This window comes from Nannospalax galili, unplaced genomic scaffold, assembly GCF_000622305.1.
Source record: "Nannospalax galili isolate Female #2095 unplaced genomic scaffold, S.galili_v1.0 scaffold615, whole genome shotgun sequence".
Lineage (NCBI taxonomy): Eukaryota > Metazoa > Chordata > Mammalia > Rodentia > Spalacidae > Nannospalax > Nannospalax galili.
This window is the reverse complement of record NW_008336950.1, coordinates 577,985-598,691: the sequence shown is the minus strand read 5'-3', so window position 1 is coordinate 598,691 and position 20,707 is coordinate 577,985. Positions and strand designations below refer to the sequence as shown.

The 20,707-nt window shown below is 41.4% G+C and overlaps 1 protein-coding gene across 1 annotated transcript in view; it reads left to right on the top strand.

Annotated features, from left to right (window-relative positions):
• Positions 1-427: 427 nt before the first annotated feature.
• The window catches only part of LOC103732972 (mas-related G-protein coupled receptor member A-like), a 27,481-nt gene continuing 7,201 nt past the window's right edge, over positions 428-20,707 (top strand). Inside the window, exon 1 of the mRNA XM_029562876.1 lies at positions 428-502. Coding sequence (XP_029418736.1) covers positions 492-502 — 11 coding nt within the window. The 5' untranslated portion in view covers positions 428-491. The remainder of the gene's footprint in view (positions 503-20,707) is intronic.

Below are 20,707 nucleotides of genomic sequence, written 5' to 3'. Positions count from 1 at the left end.
AAAACAATAAATACAGCCGGGCATGGTGGCGCACTCAGGAGGCAGAGGCAGTGCAGATCTCTATGAGTTCAAGGCCAGCCTGGTCTACATAGTGAGTTCCAGGCCAACTGTGGCCACAAGAAGACCTTGTCTCAAAAGGACCAAATAATAATAATAATAATAATAATAATAATAATAATAATAAATTACAATACTTTTTAAAAGCAATCATTTACAGGAAGAAGGACATGGTTGAAATGTGTAGAAATTGAGAGATAAATGTATAGTAAAGCTGAAGGTTGAGAAATGTCTCAGGAGGAACATGACATAACCCACTCCACATTCTCATTTGCCAATAGGACTCTGAGCAGGAAACCACAGAGTTGTCTGGTATATTGATAAACTTTACTTCCTTCCAGCTTTTAAATTCACTTCTCCAGCGCAGAGAAGTACCCATTAGCAACTCAATATTCCCTTCAACACAAGCCAGCTTGCCACATCCAGCAAGAAGAATGGAGGAAAGGTAAGAGCTTATCTAAAACTTAATCTCCAAATCTATTGTATCTTTGGTTCGATATTCAAGTGGCCATGAGAACCACAGGAAGAAAAGATAGAAGACGTAAGGTTCTCTCTGGGTAACTTTGGTCTGGCAGTTTGGACAGTGTGGAGTTTGAGGCTGCTAGTCAACATTCATCAGAATTCATGCTGATCTACCTAAGACTTTGACCGCTAATGTGACCAGTGGATGAGCTCAAATCACAGGACCTTCTGAGCAGGGAAGATACAAGCTCTGTGTTCCCCCAGATCTGAGGCAACCATAATGCACATCCTCTTACTCAGTCTATTTGCAGATGTCAGCCAGTGGTCTTGCCAAATAACAAAGCCTCGTTAGCTTCCCCACCCGATTTCAGAGCAAAGGGAATTTCCCAGTTTTTTAGAGAAACTGAAAGCATGCTCTGCCTGCTTACGGTCAGCAGCAGCTTCCCATTCAGCATCCTGGAATAGATACCTGCAGAAGGCCCCTACCTCCCAAAGAGCACCATGAAACATGAAAAAGGAAATGACCGTCTCTGCAAATGCTCAAACACTGAAAAAACATGGGCTTATAGATCTCAAAATATATATAAGGACATTACAAGCCCTCCAAAAGACACTAGCAAAGCTACAATGATGGGTTTGGGACAAAGGTAAATGATGAAAAATCCAGACCAATCCAGTCCTCTTTCAGTTTTTCAGTAAATTTCAATGATGCAATGACTGAAATAGCTGCCCGCCCACTGAGCCACCAGTTTGGAGGGTTATTTTTTCATCAGCATATATTAATTGCACAAAATAACGGGTTTCATTGTGACTTTCCATGCATCAACACAATGTGCTTTATCACACTGGTGCGCTCATCGCCCCCCCTTTTTCCTCCCTCTTCTGGATCCCCACCCTTCCCCCAAATAATCCCATTCCACTTTCCTGTGGGTTTTTTTCCAGATCCAATTCCAAACAGTTTCCTGAAAATGAAATAATTTCATTCCTCTCTTTATATCATCTCTCTCTTCCTCTCTTTCTCTGTGTATGTGATGTTTACCTCCCCATGCATGTACACATGGAGGCCTGAAGGTGCTGTCAGGTGTCTTCCCCTATCACTCTCCACTTTAGTTTTTGTATGTTTATGTGTCTGGTATATGTGCATATGTGTGTGTTCACATATATGTGGGCTCATGTATGTATGCAGGTGCATGCGCATGTGCTAGAGAGGCCAAAAGTGAAATCCTGTGTCCTCACCAGTTCCTGTTACTATTTGTTGGCTTAGTGATTGACATTTTGACTGGACTGAAATAGAATTCAGTGCAGTTTTGATTTGCACTTCCTTCATGGATAAAGATATCGAGTTTTTTTCCTGTGTTTACTGTCTATATGTACTTCTGAAAATTGTTCTGTTCATTTACACATTTATTAATTGGATCATGTTTGATCTTTTGGCATTTAATTTGCATGTGTGCATATATTTTATGCAAGGGTACGTGTTCATATATGCATAGAGGTATGAATGTGCACATGTGTATGGAAGTCAGAGGTCAACATCAGGTGACTTCCCCTACTGCTCCATCGAGTCTTAGGGATCCTCCTGTCTCCACCTCCCCAGTGCTGAAATTATAGATGTGTGCCACTGAGCTGGGAATCCAAACTCAGGTGCACGCTTCTGCAACAATGGAGTCTACCAACTGTCATCTGCCCAGCCCTGGTATTTAATTTTTGGAGCTCTTTACTGATACTGGATATTAGTCTTACTCTGGATGGATAGCTGATAGCACTTTTTCTCCCACTCTGTAAGCTATCACTTCTCAGTTAAATGTTTCTTTTGCTGTGCTGAAACATTTTAATTTCCTGCAATCCCATTTGTCAATCCTTGCTATCATATCCTAGGCTACTGGTGTCCTATTCAGAAAGTCCTTGCATGTGTCCATATCCTGAAGTGTTTTACCTATGTTTTACACTAGTGGTTTCAAAGTTTCCACTATTAAATGAAGGTCTTTGATCCATTTGAATTGACTTTTGTACAGAGTGATAGATAGGAATCTGGTTTCAATATCCTGCTGTGGATATTGTTTTTCTGCCATTGTTTCTTAATTACTCTCTTTCCTCCAGTGTGTGATTTTGTCACCTGTGTTAAAGATCAGATGATCGTAGCCGTGTGGGTTTAAATATGAGTCCCCTATTCTACTACATTGGTCTCCATGTCTGTTTTCTGTGCCAATACCATGCTGGTCTTGCTAGCATGGCTCTGCACAGTAATTTGAAACCAGCTGTTGTGATACCTCCAGCATCCCTCTGGCTCAGAATTGCTTTGGCCATTTGAGGTCTTTTGTGTTTCCGTATGAATTTTTTTAAGAGTGTTCTTTTTTTTCTGTGAAGACTTATGGAGATTCCATGAATCTACAGATTGCTTTGCATGATGGTCATTTTGTCACTATTAATATGGACAGTAAACATGGACCTTTCCATCTTTGAGTGCCTTTAGTTTCTTTACTCTGCGTCTTACTGCTCTCACTACCGAGTTTTTTCACTGCCTTCCTAATGCTGATTCCTAGGAATTTTTAGGTCATGAAAATGAAATTGTTTTCCTGGTTTCTTTTTCAGCACATTTCTTATTGATATGTAAGAAAACGGCAGCTTTTTAAATATTGAATTTGTGTTGTAATGAGTCATATAAGAAATTTTCCCATTTCATCTAGATTTTTGAACTTACCAAACAGTAAAGTTTTCAGAATAGTCCCCAGCAATCCTGTCAAATATGCCCTTTTTCATCTTTAATTTTATTTGAGTCTTGTCTCTGTATCTTTTGCTCGGTTTGGCTAATGGTTGATATTGTTTACTTCTTCAGAGAACCAACTTAATTTATTCATTCATTGTATCATTCTTCTAGTGTCCATTCAATTAATTCTTACCCTGGTCTTTATTACTTCTTTCTGTCTACTAATTGTGGGTTTGGTTTGTTCTTTGTTCTAAGACTTTGGGGTACATTATTATTTTAGTTTTCTCTGATTTTTTAATGTAAGCACTCATAGCTATAAATCAGAACCTCCTTTGTTGTATCTGAAAAGTTATGTTGTTTTGATTTTCATTTGAATCTAAGAATTTTCAATTTTCTCCCTAGTTTCTACATTCAGAAAGTATTTGTCTATCTCCATATATTTTTTTCACTTTTCATAGTTTCTTTTGCTATTGATTTCTTATAGGATGAAAGGAATTAGTTCCATTTTTGTGTATGTTGATGCTTATCATCCACAAATGGTGGTTCAAGCCTTTAATCCCAGGATTCAAGAGGCTAAAGCCTATGGATCTCTGTAAGTTCTAGATCAGTCACAGCTACACAGTAAGACCCTGCCCCCCCCCAAAAAGACATCATCTATTTTAGAGAAAGTTGGATGGGCTATTGAAAAGAATGCATATTCCGCAGCTAGTCAGTGAAATATTCTCTAGATGTCTGTAAAGTCTGTTTGATCTATGGTTCAGTTTAATTCTAATCATGTGTTGATTCTTTGCCTGGGTAATGTAGTCATTGAAGTCAGTCACTAATTCAGTGCATATATATTTTCAATCTTTGTGTCTTCTTCTTTCAAGTTTTTATTGGTGTGTATTTATTAGTCATCACTATGGGTTTCATTGTGATACTTGCATTCATGAATACAATGTAATTTATCACATTCATCTCATTGCCCTCCCTTGTCCCCCTCTACTCCCACTGACCCCGTTCCTCTTCCCAACTAGTCCCGTTATACTTTCATGTCTTTTTTTCAGTCTTCGTATCTTCTTGATGGGTTGTTCCCTTCATTAATGTGCAATGATGATCTTTATCTCTACTGACTAATTTTTTCTTGAAATCTATTCTTTGGGTATTTGGACAGCAACTCCTGCTTCTTTTCTGCCTTCTCTTGCTTGGCATGTTGATTTCCATCCTTTCACTTTCAAACTATATGTCTTTGCCACTGAGGAGTGTTTCTTGTAGTCAACAAGCAGTTCTGTCTTGCTTGTTGGCTCACACAATTATCCATGCTGCATCTTTTAAGTGAAGAGTTAAGATCATTTGCATTTGAGGTTATTAATAAGGGTTATTTTCTGAAATGTGTCATTTTGTTTAGTTATTTCTTTCCTGGTTAGTTTGAATATGTTTCTTCTTTTCTTTCTCTCTAATTCATCTTCTAACTCATCATCCCTCAGTACTAATTACTGAGTTTAATATTCTTGATTCTTTCTTAGTTTTCAATTGTTTATCTGCTGCTCTTGTGAAATTTATTCTTCCCTGAGATCTGGTGTTTGCAATGTCTTTCTTCCTCATGTGTCTAGGACTTTAAGTAACTTCTGCAATTCGGGCTTGCTGACCATTAATTGCTTTAGTTTGTGCTTGTCTTGGAGAGTCTTTATTTCTCTGTCAAATTTAAAGGACAACATTGCTGCACATAATCTTGATTGGCAGTTATTTCTTCCCAGGCTTTGAAATGTGCTATTCCATGTTTTCACTAGCTTTTAGAATTTCTGGTATAACCCTGATGAATTTCGCTTTGTATGTAGGTATGTATGTGTCCTGGGTTCTTACGTTTGGTCTCTTTTTAAAAATAATATTCTACTCATTCTTTGACAATTTTATACAATGTATTCAGATCATATTCGGACTCCCCATCGCTTTTCAGATGCACCACCACTCCCATACCCTGCATCAATTCATGTCCTCTATTATTTTTATCAAGTCTAATTTGTATTCCCCAAATGCACTTAGTTGTAGGTCTATCCCCTGGAGCCTGGTCAACCTACCTGGCATCACACCCTAAAAGAAAACTGACTCTCCCTCTCCCAGCATCTATAAATTGTCAATAGTTCCTTAGCTAGGGCTAGGGCTTCTTGCCCACCCTCCCCCACCTATGCTGGGTTTTTGTCTGACTTGGGCTTGCACAGGTCTTGTGCATGCTGTCACAAGTGCTGTAGGATCTTATAGGCAACTACCCTGTGGTGTCTGTAAAACATGGCTTTCTTGTATTCATCCACCACTGCTGGATTTTCTGTCCCCTCTTTCTCAATGATCCCTGAGCCTTGGGAGGAGAAGGTATGATATATGTGTCCCATTTAGGGCTTAACACTCTGCAGCCCATTTTCTGCATGTAGACTGAAAATAGATTGTGCATTTCTGTCCTAATCACCATCTGTTTCAAGAAGACACTTCTCTGGTGAGAGCTGAGAAATTCACTAATCTATGAGTATAACAAGTCATTAGAAGTCAGTTTAATACTGTGTCCATTTAGCAGGATAATAGCAGTACGTTCTCCCCTATGGCCTGTGACCTGTCCAGCCACAGGTTCTTGACCCTGACAACAGTGTCAGGTATGAACTCACTATTGTGCAGCAGATCTTAACTCCAATGAGAAAATTGGTGGTAACCGCCATAACATTTGTGCCATTATTGCACCAGTGGGCATATCTTGTCAGACCAGTCATTATTGTAACTAAAAATACACACCGGACAAAAATCAGCATCTTCAGTAAATGGTGCTGGTCAAACTGGATAGCTACATAGAGAAGAATGAAACTAGACTACTGTCCCTCACCCTGTACAAAACTCCACTCCAAATGGATCAAAGACTTCAGCATCTGATAGAGGGAAAGTAGAGAACACACTGGAACTCTAGACACAGGAAAGGACTTTCTGAAAAGGACACCAATAGTGCATAAAGACTAACCATTGACAAATGGGACCTCATAAAACTAAAAGCCTTCCATACAGCAAAGAGCACGATAGTAGTCAGGTGAAGAAGAAGCCTACAGAACGGGGAAAAAATCTTTACCAGCTAGAGGGTTAGTGTCTAAGATACACAAAGAACCCAAAAAACAAAACCTAAGGGTTGGAGAGATGACTCCGCATTTAAGAGCACTGGCTGCTCTTGTAGAGGACCCAGGTTTGATTCCCAGCACCCACATGACAGCGAACAACAATCTGTAACTCCAGTTCCAGGGAAATCCAACACCCTCTTCTGACCTCCACAGGCATTGCATGACACGGGTGCATTTACACACATACAGGCAAAACATTCACGCACATAAAATAAAAATAATAAATAAAAACTTAAATGAAACAACAAACTACTCAGTTAATATTGAAGCAAGGCATTAAACAGAGAGTTTTCAAATGACAGAACACAAATGGCTGAGAAATATATTTTTTAAATGTTCAACATCTTTAGATATCAGGGAAATGTCAATTAAAATTACTCTGAGATTTCATCTTATCCCAGGCAGAATGGCTATGATTTTTGGGGGGCTGGAAAGATGGCTCAGCACTTAAGAGCACTGACTGCTCTTGCAGAGGACCCAGGCTTGATTCCCAGCACCAACATGGCAGCTATGAATCATCCTTAACTCCAGTTCCAGGGGATCCAACAGCCTCTTCTGACCTCCACAGCATTGCATGACATGGATGCACTCACATACATGCAGGCAAAACACTCATACACATAAAATAAAAATAACAAATAAAATATTTTTAAATGATGGTAAATGTTGGCAATGGTGCCAGGAAAGACGGACCCTTGGTGGGAGTGCAAACTGGCACAGCCTCTGTGGAAATTAGTGTGAAGAAATTCCTCAGGAAGATAGAAGTAGATCTACCACGTGATCCACTATACCACCCTTGGACATGTACCTAAAGGACTCCATATCCTGCTACAGAGATACATGTTCATCCATGTTCATTGATGCTCTATTCACAATAGTCATGAAATTGAAACAAACTAGATGTCCACAACTGATGAATAGATAATGAAAATATGGCACATTTATATAATTCAATACTAGTCAGCTATAAAGAAAAACAAAATTGTGAAGTTTGCAGGTAAATGGAAACAATCATTCTGAACAGGGTAACCTGGACCAGAAAGACAAGCATCACATATTATTTCTCATTTGGGGATGCTAGCTTTGAATCTTTAGGTATGTGTGTTTCGATAAGAAAATCCAGAGAGGTCAAGAAACTATTTAGGAGCCATGGGGTACTTCCTGGGAAAGGAGATAAGAGTGTAGTGAGATAAAGGAGGAGACGGAAATAATGGCTGGTTTAGTGTCTTAATCATATCTGAGAGTTCTTGAAAACTGAGGCCATACTTGCTTGTTTTTTCCTTTATTGTTTCATGAATGTGATGCCGCCTTGACCTTGTCCTCAGTCCTGATTCTCTTTCTTCTGCTTGATATAATCTTCGGTAGTTATTTCCACTCTCTTTCCCTTAATTTACTGGGGTTCTCACTTTCAATATTTCCGTTTGGATACTGTTTTAGAATCTCAGTTTTGTTGCTGAATTTCTCATCCACGTTTCTGATTTTCTCAGCCAGGTTTTGAGCCAACCCCCTCACTTCATTAGTTGGTTTGTCTGAGTCCTCATTGAGGTTCCTGATCATTATTAACACTAGACTTTTGAATTCCTTGTTGGCATTTCGACCATTTGTATATATTTATGTTCAACTACTGAAGCTCAATAAGGAGAGTTTTCATATTCTTTATATGTGTACACTGAAATCTGTGCACCAGAGTTTGGGCAATAGCTCCCTTCATATTCTTGCCTTGGTACAGTTAGGACTTCCCACCCAAGTTGATGCATGTTCATAAATCTGAGTTCAAGTCACAACAACCTCCTAGATCCATACTGATTCTTCGACTAGTCACTAAGTCAGTGGAGATGTGAGATGTATTTTAGCCTGGCTATACAAAGTCTTCTCCTTCAAGCAAATGATTTCACTTTAAGACCTCTCTCAGATAGTCCATGCCATGGCAAGGAAGGAAACAAGCTAGGACGTGCAGATGACCCCGCCCCCTCCAGTGTCTGCTTCACAGCATGCGGAGTTTGGATGGTAAAGCTCTCCAAAACTTTTCTTTTTTGAATTCAGCTCTACTCGGGGTAAGGAAAGAGGCTGTTTTCTCCTATCATCAAGTCATGTATAGCAGTTTTCACAGTTCTCAACAGGAGTGACTTCTGCCCTGGCTGCGTCACTACTGTGATGAATGTTTAATTAAAGCACTCTTTTTGAATATTTTTATTGATTCAAGAACTTCATACAGTGTACTCTGATTGTATTCAGACCAGCTTCCCTGTCTCAATCCCTACTTTACCTCTCCCCCATCACCAATATCATGTCCTCTATTATTATTTGTCCTTTTTTTAATTTATTTTATTTTTTATTTTATTTTATGTGTATGCGTGTATTGCCTGCATGTAGGTAAGTGCACCCATGTTGTGCAATGCCCGTGGAGGACAGAAGAGGCTATCAGATCCCCTGGGACTGGAGTTATGGACAGTTGTTAGCTGCCATGTGGGTGCTGGGATTCAAACCCAGGTCTTCTGCAAGAACAGCCAGTGTTCTTAACTGCTGAACCATCTCTCCAGCCCCTTATTTGTCCTTTTTAAAAGCCTATTAACTCTAATCTGTGTTTCTCAAATGTTATCCCTTGGAGTCTTGTCAACCTACCAGGCATGACACCTGCTATCTATTAGCATCTATCAATTGCTAATCGATCCTCAGCTGGGGCTTCCTGCCCACCTCCCCCATTCATGCTAGACCCCTGTCTAGCTTAGTTTTGCACAAATTTTGTTTGTGTTTGCTGTCCTAAGTGCATGCTGTGAGTTTATATGCTCAACTACCCTGTAGTTGAACACTTTCCTGCCACTGGCTCTTCAGCAACAGCCCCTGAACCTTGGGAGGAGAAAGTATGGTATAGGTGTCCCATTTAGGGCTGAGCACTCCACAGTCTCTCATTCTCTGCATACTGACCAGCTGTGGGTCTCTGTGTTAATCACCATCTGCTGCAAAAAGAATCTTCTCTGCTGAGAGCTGAGAGATGCACTAATCTATGGCCATGACAATGTCATTATGTATCGCTTTAATATTGTTTATTCAGCAAAATGAAAGTAGTAGGTTCTCCCTTCTAGCTTGTGACCTGTCTAGCCACAGGTTCTTGACCCCAGTAACAGTGTCAGGTGTAGACTATTGTGAAGTGGGCCTTAAATCCAATTAGAGGGTGGTTGGTTACTCCCATAATATGTGTGCCATTATTGTACCTATGGACATATTTTCCCTTGTAGCTTACAAAGTTCACAGCTGGGTAAGGATGATGATTACCTTTCTCTGCCAATAACATGCATGCACCTTCTAGTACTATGAAAGCTAGCCAGTAGAGATGTGGCTTCAAGGTGTACCAGTTAGATTTCTCCTTGTTTGCCCACTAATTCAGGCAAGTAGTGTCTTCAGCATCAGGGTCTTACTATCAAGTTCTGGTGAGTAACCAAGTACAGTGGCAATAGCCACTTTGTTTGAGGATCCACAGGATCTCTCTAGTCAGCAGCTTCGAAAGGAGTCTTTTTACGTTTGTGACTTTTTCATAAAGCAAAAATTTCCATTGAGCTATGCACTAGCACCCTCTCCCCAATACAGGGGGCAAGGGTGTATATACATGTATATACAATACAGGGGACAAGGGTGTATATACATGTATACACAATACAGGGGACAAGGGTGTATATACATATATATACAATACAGGGGACAAGGGTGTATATACATATATATACAATACGGGGGACAGGGGTGTATATACATGCCACTTCCTTGTGGGTTCACAAACAATGTTTCTTCTGTGAACCTGAAGTTCAGTATCTCTGGATGTGTATTATTTTAGTCTACTGTTCAATGTTGCCCTTCCTGCCTCTCCACACACTCTACCTCTCCCTGCAGCCATGCACTTGATTATTGGAAATGGAGGAAGATGCTGGCTGTCTCTAATCCACCATCTCCTCATACACCCTAGTTCTTCAACGGCTATTCATTTACCACAGCACCTTCACAAGAACTCAGGAAACAAGCAAGAGACTGTAGTACATGATCTTAGTGTAATTTTTAAACACACCCCTCCCCAAATTCCAAATACTGCCGTGTGGAGAGAGATGCTTACCACTTGAAACCCTGTACCAGGCATGTCGTCAAGACACCTACTGCCAGACAACACTCCACAGTCCCTTTCCCCAAGCCAGTACCCAAGAATTGAGCCTCTAGAACTAGACTAGCCCAGATGGCCAAGAGACTGTCTGCACCACCTCTATCCCAACCACATTGTGAAAGAGGACTCCCCTTGCTGGGAGATAGAGCAGGAAGGTGAACACAGAACTTTGTCTTGGCGTTCTTGTGAGCTCTAAGGATCACAATATCATATCCACTACAGTGAGACCTGGCACTAAGCAGAGCCAAAATGTCCCCATCTGCTGGTCAGCATTTGAATAATGGGTCCCTAGACCTTCCCTGACACCAAGAAGAAACTTGGTCCCCAAAAGAACAGATTCATCCCCTTGTATCATCACCAGCTTTAGTGTGGACTTTGTTGAATCCCTGAGACAGAACGAGTACTTTTAGTCATTCGACTCTGGTGTAACTCAACTTAAGCATATGTCACTGTTCCTCCTCAGACAGCACAGCATTGACGAAAACTCTGACCACTGAGATAAGACAGAGTAGAATCCTCAGGATTTTTACATGAACTTCAGTGTGGGTCAGTAAAATCTAATGCTAAGCAGAGACAGTGTCCCCAGGTAAGTGCCATCCATGGAGCCCCAGGACCTTCCCCAAGGCTAGGTGAAAATACATATGGCGCCCATTGATTGGATTTATACCCTGGCTGGCATCACTGTGACTGTGTGTGCTACTCTCAGACATGAGTTTACCATATCAGTAGGAAGCCTACAAATCCCACAACAGAAGGATCTTGGTCCTTCCCTGTGCTATGTTGGTCTCAGTGGGCTTAGGGATCTAAATGTGACCTACCACAATGCTCACTACAACCCTCTCCCAGTCCTGGTCAGTACAAAACAGAAAGTAATTGCCCAGGAAAGAAAAGTGGGGTGGGCACTGAGCCATTGCATAAGAGCTAGTCACTCTGCAGTGACAACCAGAGTTAAAAGAATGCTGTATGTGCCAAAAGTGCCTAGTTGCATGTCGGTGACTGGACAAAGTGCCTGTGTCTAACATAGCACCAGACTGAAACTTCTGTAAACAAATTTCACTTTGTAGGCATGCCTCTAATTCAGTTTTTGAGAATGCACAGCCTGTGAATTTCAGGCAAACTTGGGTTTGAAACACCCTCTAGTGGTAAAACAGTGATCGCGTCCCTACAACAAACCTGAAGTCTGGGAGCTCTATGGTGATGAAACAAGTTCAGAGTAAATGAGCAAGCCGCTTAGAATTCCTGGATGGACAAACAAAGCCAAATTATGAACTAAATCAATCAATAGCCCATTCCTTCATGTGCAGACGGTGTAACCTGCCAACAAGCCCACGAAGGTTTGGGGAGGCCTGAGGGAGTTCAGAGTAAATGAGCAAGCCGCTTAGAATTCCTGGATGGACAAACAAAGTCAAATTATGAACTAAATCAATAGCCCACTCCTTCATGTGCAGACGGTGTAACCTGCCAACAAGCCCACGAAGGTTCGGGGAGGCCTGAGGACAGTGTGTGTATTCAGCATGCCCAAAACCTCAGGTTCACTCCTCAGCACTGAGACAATAAGAGAATTGCGACTGCACCCAGTGAACAAAATGCACATGGAGAGGGATCTGAGAAGATGGCTCAGTTGGTAAAGTGCTCGCTGTGCAAGCATGAGGACTTGAGTTCAGATCCCCGGTACCCACACAAAAAGCCAAGTGTGGCACATTCCAGTAAGCTAACATTCAAAAGGCAAAGACAGGATTCTTGGGGCTTGTTGACCATTTAGTCTGGCCAAACCAATGAGCTCTAGGTTCAAAGAGCTACTCTGATCCAAAATCTAAGGTGGAGGGCAACGGAAACACCTGACATCAATCTCTGATCTTCATATGCATACACACATATGCACCTGCACACACATGTATACACACACAAACCCAAGTACAATCACAAAAATAGATGCACAAAAGGCATTTAATAAAATTCAACATTCCTTCATAATATCAAAACCCTGAACAAACTATGTATAGGAGCATGCCTTGAAATAGTAAATGTGATGTATGATAAGTCTCAGGTAGGACCATAGGAAAAGTTGTGAACCTTCTAAGATCTTGACCAGGATCTAAAATAAGTCAAGGGTACCCACTTGCACCATTTTATCCAATACAGCACTGGAAGTCCATGCTGGTGACATCAGAGAAAGTCAAATCCTGACCGTATACAGAAGGTCTTATATGTCAAAAGTGCTAACAAATTCACCCAAAACCATTAAAACTAATAAACAAATACAGCAGAGTCCAAATACAAAATCAACACAAGAATCAGCAGTGTCGCTATGTGCCATGATATGTGAAAAGAAGACAAGAAAGAAATTCTATATGTGATATCCACCAAAATGTCCTGGGAATAAATTCAACCAATGATGAAAGATCTTTGATTAAGCAATTCGGAAAAGGCATTGAAAAACTAGAAAAGATCTAGAATCATCTAGAGATAAGCCTCTGGGTACACCCCTAAAGAATCATCTAGATTAAGATCAGCCTCTGAGAATGTCTGTGAGGGATGTCTTGATTAGGTCAATGGAAGCAGGGAGAACCGTCTTGACTGTGGGTGGCACCTTTCCTGTCTGGGGATCCTGGACTGAATAAAGCAGAAAGCAAGCTGATCCCTAGCACTCATCGGTCTCTTTCCTGATTGTTGAGCTCATGTGACCAGCTGTTTCAAGCTCAGGCAGCCCTGACTTCTCCGCCATGATGGACATGAACTGTGAGCTAAAAATAAACTCTTTCTCCCTTACAGAAAAAAAAAAAAAAAACAGAAAGGCATCCTGGATAAGAAGAAGAAGAAGTATTGTTTCGATGTATATACTACACAGACTACAATCATTATCAAAACAACAATGAAGTGCTGAGTATAGGGAATTATGGGATATCAAGAGACCTTAGCAGAAGAGACAACTCAGCAGTTAAGAGCACATACTGCTCTTGCAGAGGGCCCAAGTTCAAGTTCCAGCACCCACATCAGTCAATTCACAACCACCTTTAACACGAGCTCTCGGGAAGCCAATGCTCCCTTCTGCGCTCACATGCACATACCCACACACAGACATGCATAATTAAACATGTGTAATTGAAAATAAAAGTAAATCTTTTTAAAAGAAAGAAAGAAGCCCAAGTATGGCAATGTGTGCCTGTAATCACAACATCAGAGACAGAAACAAAGATCATGAGTTCAAGGACAGCATGGGCTACACAACAAGAGTCTGTCCAAAATAAAAAAATAATAATAGCCAGAAAGCATATTTAAAGCAGAAATGAGTACTAAATTCCCTGATCTGGTGAACTATATAATATCAAGGTACAGGGCCAGGCGTGGTGGCACATGCCTTTAATCCCAGCACTCAGGAAGCAGAGGCAGGTGGATCTCTGTGAGTTCAAGGCCAGCCTGGTCTACATAGCAAGTTCCAGGCCAGCTCGGGCTACAGGGAAACCCTGTCTCAAAAAAGACCAAATAATAATAATAATAAGTAATAATAATACTAATAATATCAAGGTACAGGAAGTACAGAAGCCTCCAATAAAATTCAATACAAAGAAGGGTTCATCAAAGCATAAAAGTCAACCCACCAACAATCACAACCAGAGAAAAATTCAGGGTACCAAAATAAAATTGACCAAGGATCAACTTCAGAGAATTCCCAGGACAACTGTCAGTGGACTTTTTGACAGAAACCCCACAGGCCAGAACACAGTGGAATGAAATATTTAAATTACTGAAATAATTTAAATTACTGAAGTAAAAAACCTGTTATTCACAAATGACGTGAAAATAAAAAAAAAACTTTCCCAGACAAACAAGGTTAACAGTCATAACCTCTTGAATGGCTTTACAGGAATTACTAAAAGGAAGTTTTTTAAACTTAAAAAAAAAAATGGGTTACCAACATAACACATAAAAAGCACAAAACTCAATTAAGTATATAGGTTGTGGGGCTGGAGAGATGGTTCTGCAATTAAGAGCACTGGCTGCTCTTGCAGAGGACCTGGGTTGATTCCCAGCACCCACATGGCAGCTACAAAAACCATCCATAACTCCAGTTCCAGGGAATTCAATGCCCTCTTCTGGCCTCCACGGGCATTACACAACATGGGTGCACTTATATATATGCAGGCAATGCACTCATACACATGAAATAAAAATAAAGAAAGTAAGTAATATAGATTGTGACAGTTAATCTTCATTGTAAACTCAACCTAGGAAACACATCTCTAGGCATGTCCACGAGGGCGTTTCCAGAGACATCTAACTAAGGAGGGAAGACCCACCATGAAGGTGGACAGTATGACCCCACAGGCTGTGGTCTCTTCAGAATACAAGAAAGGAGCCCAAAAGTGAGCTGAGGACCAGCATTCACCTCTCTGTGCTTCCTGACTTAAGACCATGTGACCAGCCACCTTCCACTCACTACCACCATGCCTTCCCTCCGATGACCCATCCCCTCAAACTGTGAACCCTAATAAACCCCTCCTTCCTTAAACTGCCTTTGTGAGATGATCCATCACAGCAGTAATAAAAGTAGCATACAGATCAACATCGAACCCTAGAACCAAAGTTGTATTGTGTCCTTTCAAGCCTAGTACAAGGGCAAAGGACAAAATTAACAGCAGCTGCATTCGACACTTTTCGTTGCTGTGACTAAAACCTGACATAAACACTATAAGGAGAAGCCTTTTGGCTCATGATTTCAGAGGATTCGGTCTATGGTTACTTGGCCCTGTGTTTCCAGACCCACTGTGAGGTAGAACATCGTGGTGGAAATGTGTGGCAAAGGAGCTTCTTCAGTGCTTGGTGCACAGGAAGCTAAGAAAGAGGTGTATAAAGAAGCTTCCAGAACAAGGTACAACCCCAGGAGCACACTTCTCGTGGCCTGCTCCCTAAGTAGTCCCCACCCCCCACCAATCCAGCCATCATACTATGAGTCCATCAGTGGCCTAATGCATTTATCATGTCAGAGCTCGTGCTCGAACTTCTACAGGCGGCCTCGCACACATATCCACAAACATGCTCCATGACTGTCTTCTGTTTCTTTCCTTATTCTTCCTCTTTTTTAATAATCTAATTTTTTAGTTTTTGAGAATTTCACACATGAGTATTGTGTTTACATCCTTTCCATCGGTGGAGGGAGAAGTCATAGATCCTAGAGGAAAACGACCTACTGTTTTCCCAAACCAATATAATTTCCAACTGTATTCTAAATACTTGTCCTTATGCCCACAGACAAGTATAACTCTCAACTCTGCAAAGAAGCTTCTTTTTAAATTTTATTTATTTATTCTTATTTTACGTAAATGAGTGTTTACCTGCATGTACTATGTGCACCATGTGTATGCAATACCGACAGTTATTAACCACCATGTGGGTGTGGGGAACCAAACCTAGGTCCTCTGCAAGAGCAGCTAGTGCTCTTAAACGGTGAGTCATCTCTCCAGCCCCAAAGAAACTTCTTTTAGCAACAGATGATGATTACAGAGAGCCACAACTGGTCAAATTGGAGAGGAAAAGTGACCCCGGGGTGCCTAGCCCCAGTTGACACACCTAAAAAGCAACCCCTACACCCAAGTCTCATGAAGTACAGCAGAAGGACCAGAAAGATTCTGAGACCCAGAAGACCAGGACGCCTGCTGTTAGCATGTTCTAGACATGAGAGGGAAGCCTGCACCCATGAGATCTCAACACTACATTTGCCTAAACAAGACCTACGTGTTTCTTAATCTAATCAGGTTAACGGTCAAGATTAGCCACCACAAACACCACCCTTTCCCAACCTGACACCCCAAAACATCACTTTAAACCACAACAGTCCACCCCTTGCATCTATCTCGTAATGTAAGATGCATCCAGTCCAACTGCAAAAGTCCACAAAGTCTTACATTTCCAACACTGTAAGTCCAAAGTCTCCTCTGAGACTCAAGGCAAACTTTCAGCTGTAAACACCTATAAAAAATTTAGATATACAAAGCGGACAAGAAGTGAAGGGGCGAGGTTAGGGAGGTAGAGATGGATCTGGGAAGAGACAGAGGAAGATTTAAATATGACCAGAATACATCGTATGGAATTCCCAAAGAATCAATAAAAATATTATTTGTAAGTGTATACTTCCAACATACCATGGCAGAGAGTAAGCATTCCTCCAACAGTTAGAATTAAGGATGCCATAAATCACAGCAATAATGAAACCCAGCAGGGAAAACGCTAAATCCTATGGCTGCATGTCCAAGTTCTAGGGCATGTGCTGTCAAGATATGAGCTCTGACAGGCTTGAACAGCTGAGCTCCGACAGGCTTGAACAGCATGTGTAGCCCACATGAGCGCTCTCTGGAGCCTGTTCTACTTGTCTGTGCCTTTCCTCGGCAGATTTTCCACGTTTCTGGCATCTCCAACATCTTGGGATCCCCATGACAGCTTAGGCTTTACCTTCACAGTTCACACATCACCCTGTCAGGGGTTCCCTGCAGAGAAGGCAATCCTGCCACACACTGCATGGCTTCCCAGCTTTCCTTTGGTATCTCAGAGAGAAAATCCAGTAACTCTTGTATTCTGGCTGCACCACATGAAAAATGCCAGTGTCTTAGGCCAGCTCAGGCAGGATCTGAACACCCATGGGCCATGGCCAGGCTCTGAGTGCCTGGGCAAACAGGCTGGGAAAAGCCCTTCCACGGGTGGTCCTGTGCAAGCAGAATGCCCTGGAGGCTCAATCTTCCCACTAGGAAAGTTTCATATTAGTATACTAGCTTGCACCCTTGAACTTGCAATGAATAGAGTTCTCCTAATTCTTGAAATGACCTCAAGACATCTTTCAGTTGGACCAGTCCAGTGCTTGGCTTCTTTTTGATAATGTAATCTCTCTTTTTTTTTTCATGGCTTAAAATACCTTATTCCTTCCAAGTTTCAGAACAATAGCATTGCTGCTATTACAATACACAATATTATAATAAAATATATGCCATTGAAACATATATAATTTACAACATTTCAAAAGAGCATAACATAAAAGTGCATTATATCCACAATTCAACATTTAAAGATATTATGGAATTGTATCTGACTTGTAACGTGTTACTTACATAGCAAGTAACAAAAGAAACTAAAAAATAAATGTACTGCAGTGTAATATAATGGTAATATATATAGACAGTATGATATAGTGGTAATTAAATATAATCTTTTTAACAGTCGTGCCTTCATTGTCTACAAATTTCAACTTGCTTCTTTTTTAACCAAACTGCCCATTTTTCCCAAATCTTTTTCTTTCCTTTTGGCTTCAGATTCTCCCATAAACTTGACTAAGAGCTGCCAACAATATCTATTCCAGAGCCTCAGGGCGGTGCTGGCATGGAGTTTTCCTCTGCCAACCTAATTACCTATTATTTTCAATTCTGGCTGTCTCAGTTTCCGGACACTGACAAAATGTAGATAAATTCTTTGCCAGACTGCAGCATGAACTTCCTCTAATCCAATTCCCAAAAAGTCTTTATTCTCATCTGAAACCTCACAGTCTCCATCTTTCCGGTCTCTGGCATTCTGGTCTTCTAACTTCACGGTCAAATCATCTCATAAGCTCTGCTTACACATTCCAGGGCTTCTGCAGCCCACTTCCAAAATTTCTCAGACTTAATCTCCACCTAGTTAGGCTTGGCTACATAGCAATAGCCCTAGCTCATTACCAATTTTCTATAGCACTTGATTGTATCCTTGTTGCACTCAAATTACACAAACAAGTAAAAGGGAAGAATTATTTCTTTTGCATCATGATTTTAGAGGACTCAATCCATGATCACTTGGATCCATATTTCTGAGCTCACAGTGACGAGAGTGGAGTATGTAGTGGTGGAGTATGTAGTGGTGGAGTGTGGAGTGGTGGAGTGTGGAGTGGTGTACAGCATCACGGGGTGTGGAGTGACGTACAGCATCACAGTGTGGAGTGACGTACAGCGTCACGGGGTGTGGAGTGACGTACAGCATCACAGTGTGGAGTGATGTACAGCGTCACAGTGTGGAGTGATGTACAGCATCACGGGGTGTGGAGTGACGTACAGCATCACAGTGTGGAGTGACGTACAGTGTCACGGGGTGTGGAGTGACGTACAGCATCACAGTGTGGAGTGACGTACAGCGTCACGGGGTGTGGAGTGACGTACAGCGTCACAGTGTGGAGTGATGTACAGTGTCACGGAGTGTGGAGTGACGTACAGCGTCACGGGGTGCGGAGTGACGTACAGCATCACGGGGTGTGGAGTGGTGTACAGCATCACGGAGTATGGCATGGTGCCAAGCATCATGGTAGAAGTGTGTGGTGGTGTACAGAGTCATGGAGTGTGCAGTGGTAAAGAGCATCGTGGACTGTGTAGTAGAGAAGCGTCTTGACTTCTTGGCAGATGAGAAACAAACAAGAAAAAATACAGGAGAATTTCTAGGAAAGAAGCTGACAAGAAGCTGCTTGATGTGACCTGTTAAAGAAGCATCAGAATAAGAAAGTACTCCAAAGAGAGGAAGAGCTTTAGAGGTTCCGAGGCAGTCCTAGCTACTTCTCACTGCTGTGATAAAGTATCTTGACAGGAGCAACTTAAGGGAAAGGGGGTATCCTTTCACAGTTTAAGAGAGACTCGGTCCCTCATGGGCTGCAGGACATGAGAGCCATCAGGGAAGCATATTTTTCAGAATATGTAATTGGAATTTGTTTTTGCTTATTCCAAGTTATGCTGTCTCCTGTTTAAACTGCCTCCTTGGCTGTGACAGTATTCCACTGAATTCCCTTTTCATCACCTGCCATCCTCCCTTGCACCCACTCCACTTGGTTCTCAGGCCGTTCTGCCTCCATGTTAATAGGATCAGCAATGACCCACATAGCTAAGTCAAAGCTCGGTTTCTCCAGAAGTCAGCTGCTACCGGCACTATTGACCATCGCGATCATTTGGGATTCTGGAACACCACATTCCCACTTTCCTACTTTCCCCGGCAGCTTCTCTGTCTCATGTGATACTCACTGGATTGGCATACAACTTCTAATTCATACTAAATTCCCATATGCATTTATGTCTAATTCTGAGCCTTGTGCTCTATTGGCTGATTTCTTTATGTAGTTTGCTACTCCTTCAGATCTCCTCTACTCTGTCTCTGTCTCTGTCTCTCTGTCTCTCTCTCTCTCTCTCTTTCTTCATGTCTGTGTGGGTGGTCTTGTATGAAGATATGTATGTGCATATGTATGTATGTGGAGGCCAGAGGTCAACCTCCAGTGTTGAGCCTCAGGAGCCTCCACTTTGGTTTTTGATATAAGGCCTCTCATTACTCCTGTGCTTACTGATTAACCTAGGCTGGCTAGCCAGCAAACCCCAGGGGTTTTCCTGCCTCCATCCCACCCCCCAGCACGGGGATGCAAATATGCACCATCACACCAGGCTTTTTACATGGGTGCTGGGTACTGAACCCAGGTCCTCAAACACAGCAATCAATTTGCTGTCTCCCCAAGTCCTTCTATTGACTTTGTGAAGGAACACTCCCAGCCCTTTGGTGATAATTTTCAAAATAGCCATAATCATTGAAACCCCAGTTCTTGAAACAATTCCTAAGTCAAGTAGGTCTGTATTTCTTTGTGAGAACAGTAATGACAAAATATCATCAACTCAGTCAAGTAAAAGATAGAAGTTAAAGGACAGATTGTGTTTTGAATGGATCCGTTTCTTCTGAGTTTCTAGATGCTTTCTTGTCCATGTGTTTTCACGTGATTTTTCCCTTCCACTTGTCTGTGTCCTAATCTCTTCTTAAAAGGACATCAGTTTTATGGGATCAGAGTCCATCCATAATGACCTCATTTGAAATTTATTGCATTTTTAGAGATCTCCATTTTTTTAAACTTTTATTCTGAGGTGTTAGGGGATAGGTGTTCAAGCTAGGAAATTGAACCCAGAATAAGGTTTTTGTTGAATATTTGTTAAATGACTCCACTGAAAAACTTCCCTGACATTTTGAAATGGGTTCTAATTCAAGTACTACTTTTAGAAGAGCAAGCAGCTTAGTTTGCCTATAGTATGAACTCAAGGGAAGTCATAGATGAGACTCAGAATTTAATATCTATACCAAGTGAATAACAAGTTTCACTAAATGAGGAAGGATATTATATGTGCTGAACATTTTTTTATAAATTTAATTTATTTTTAAATTTTTTTGTCTTTTTTT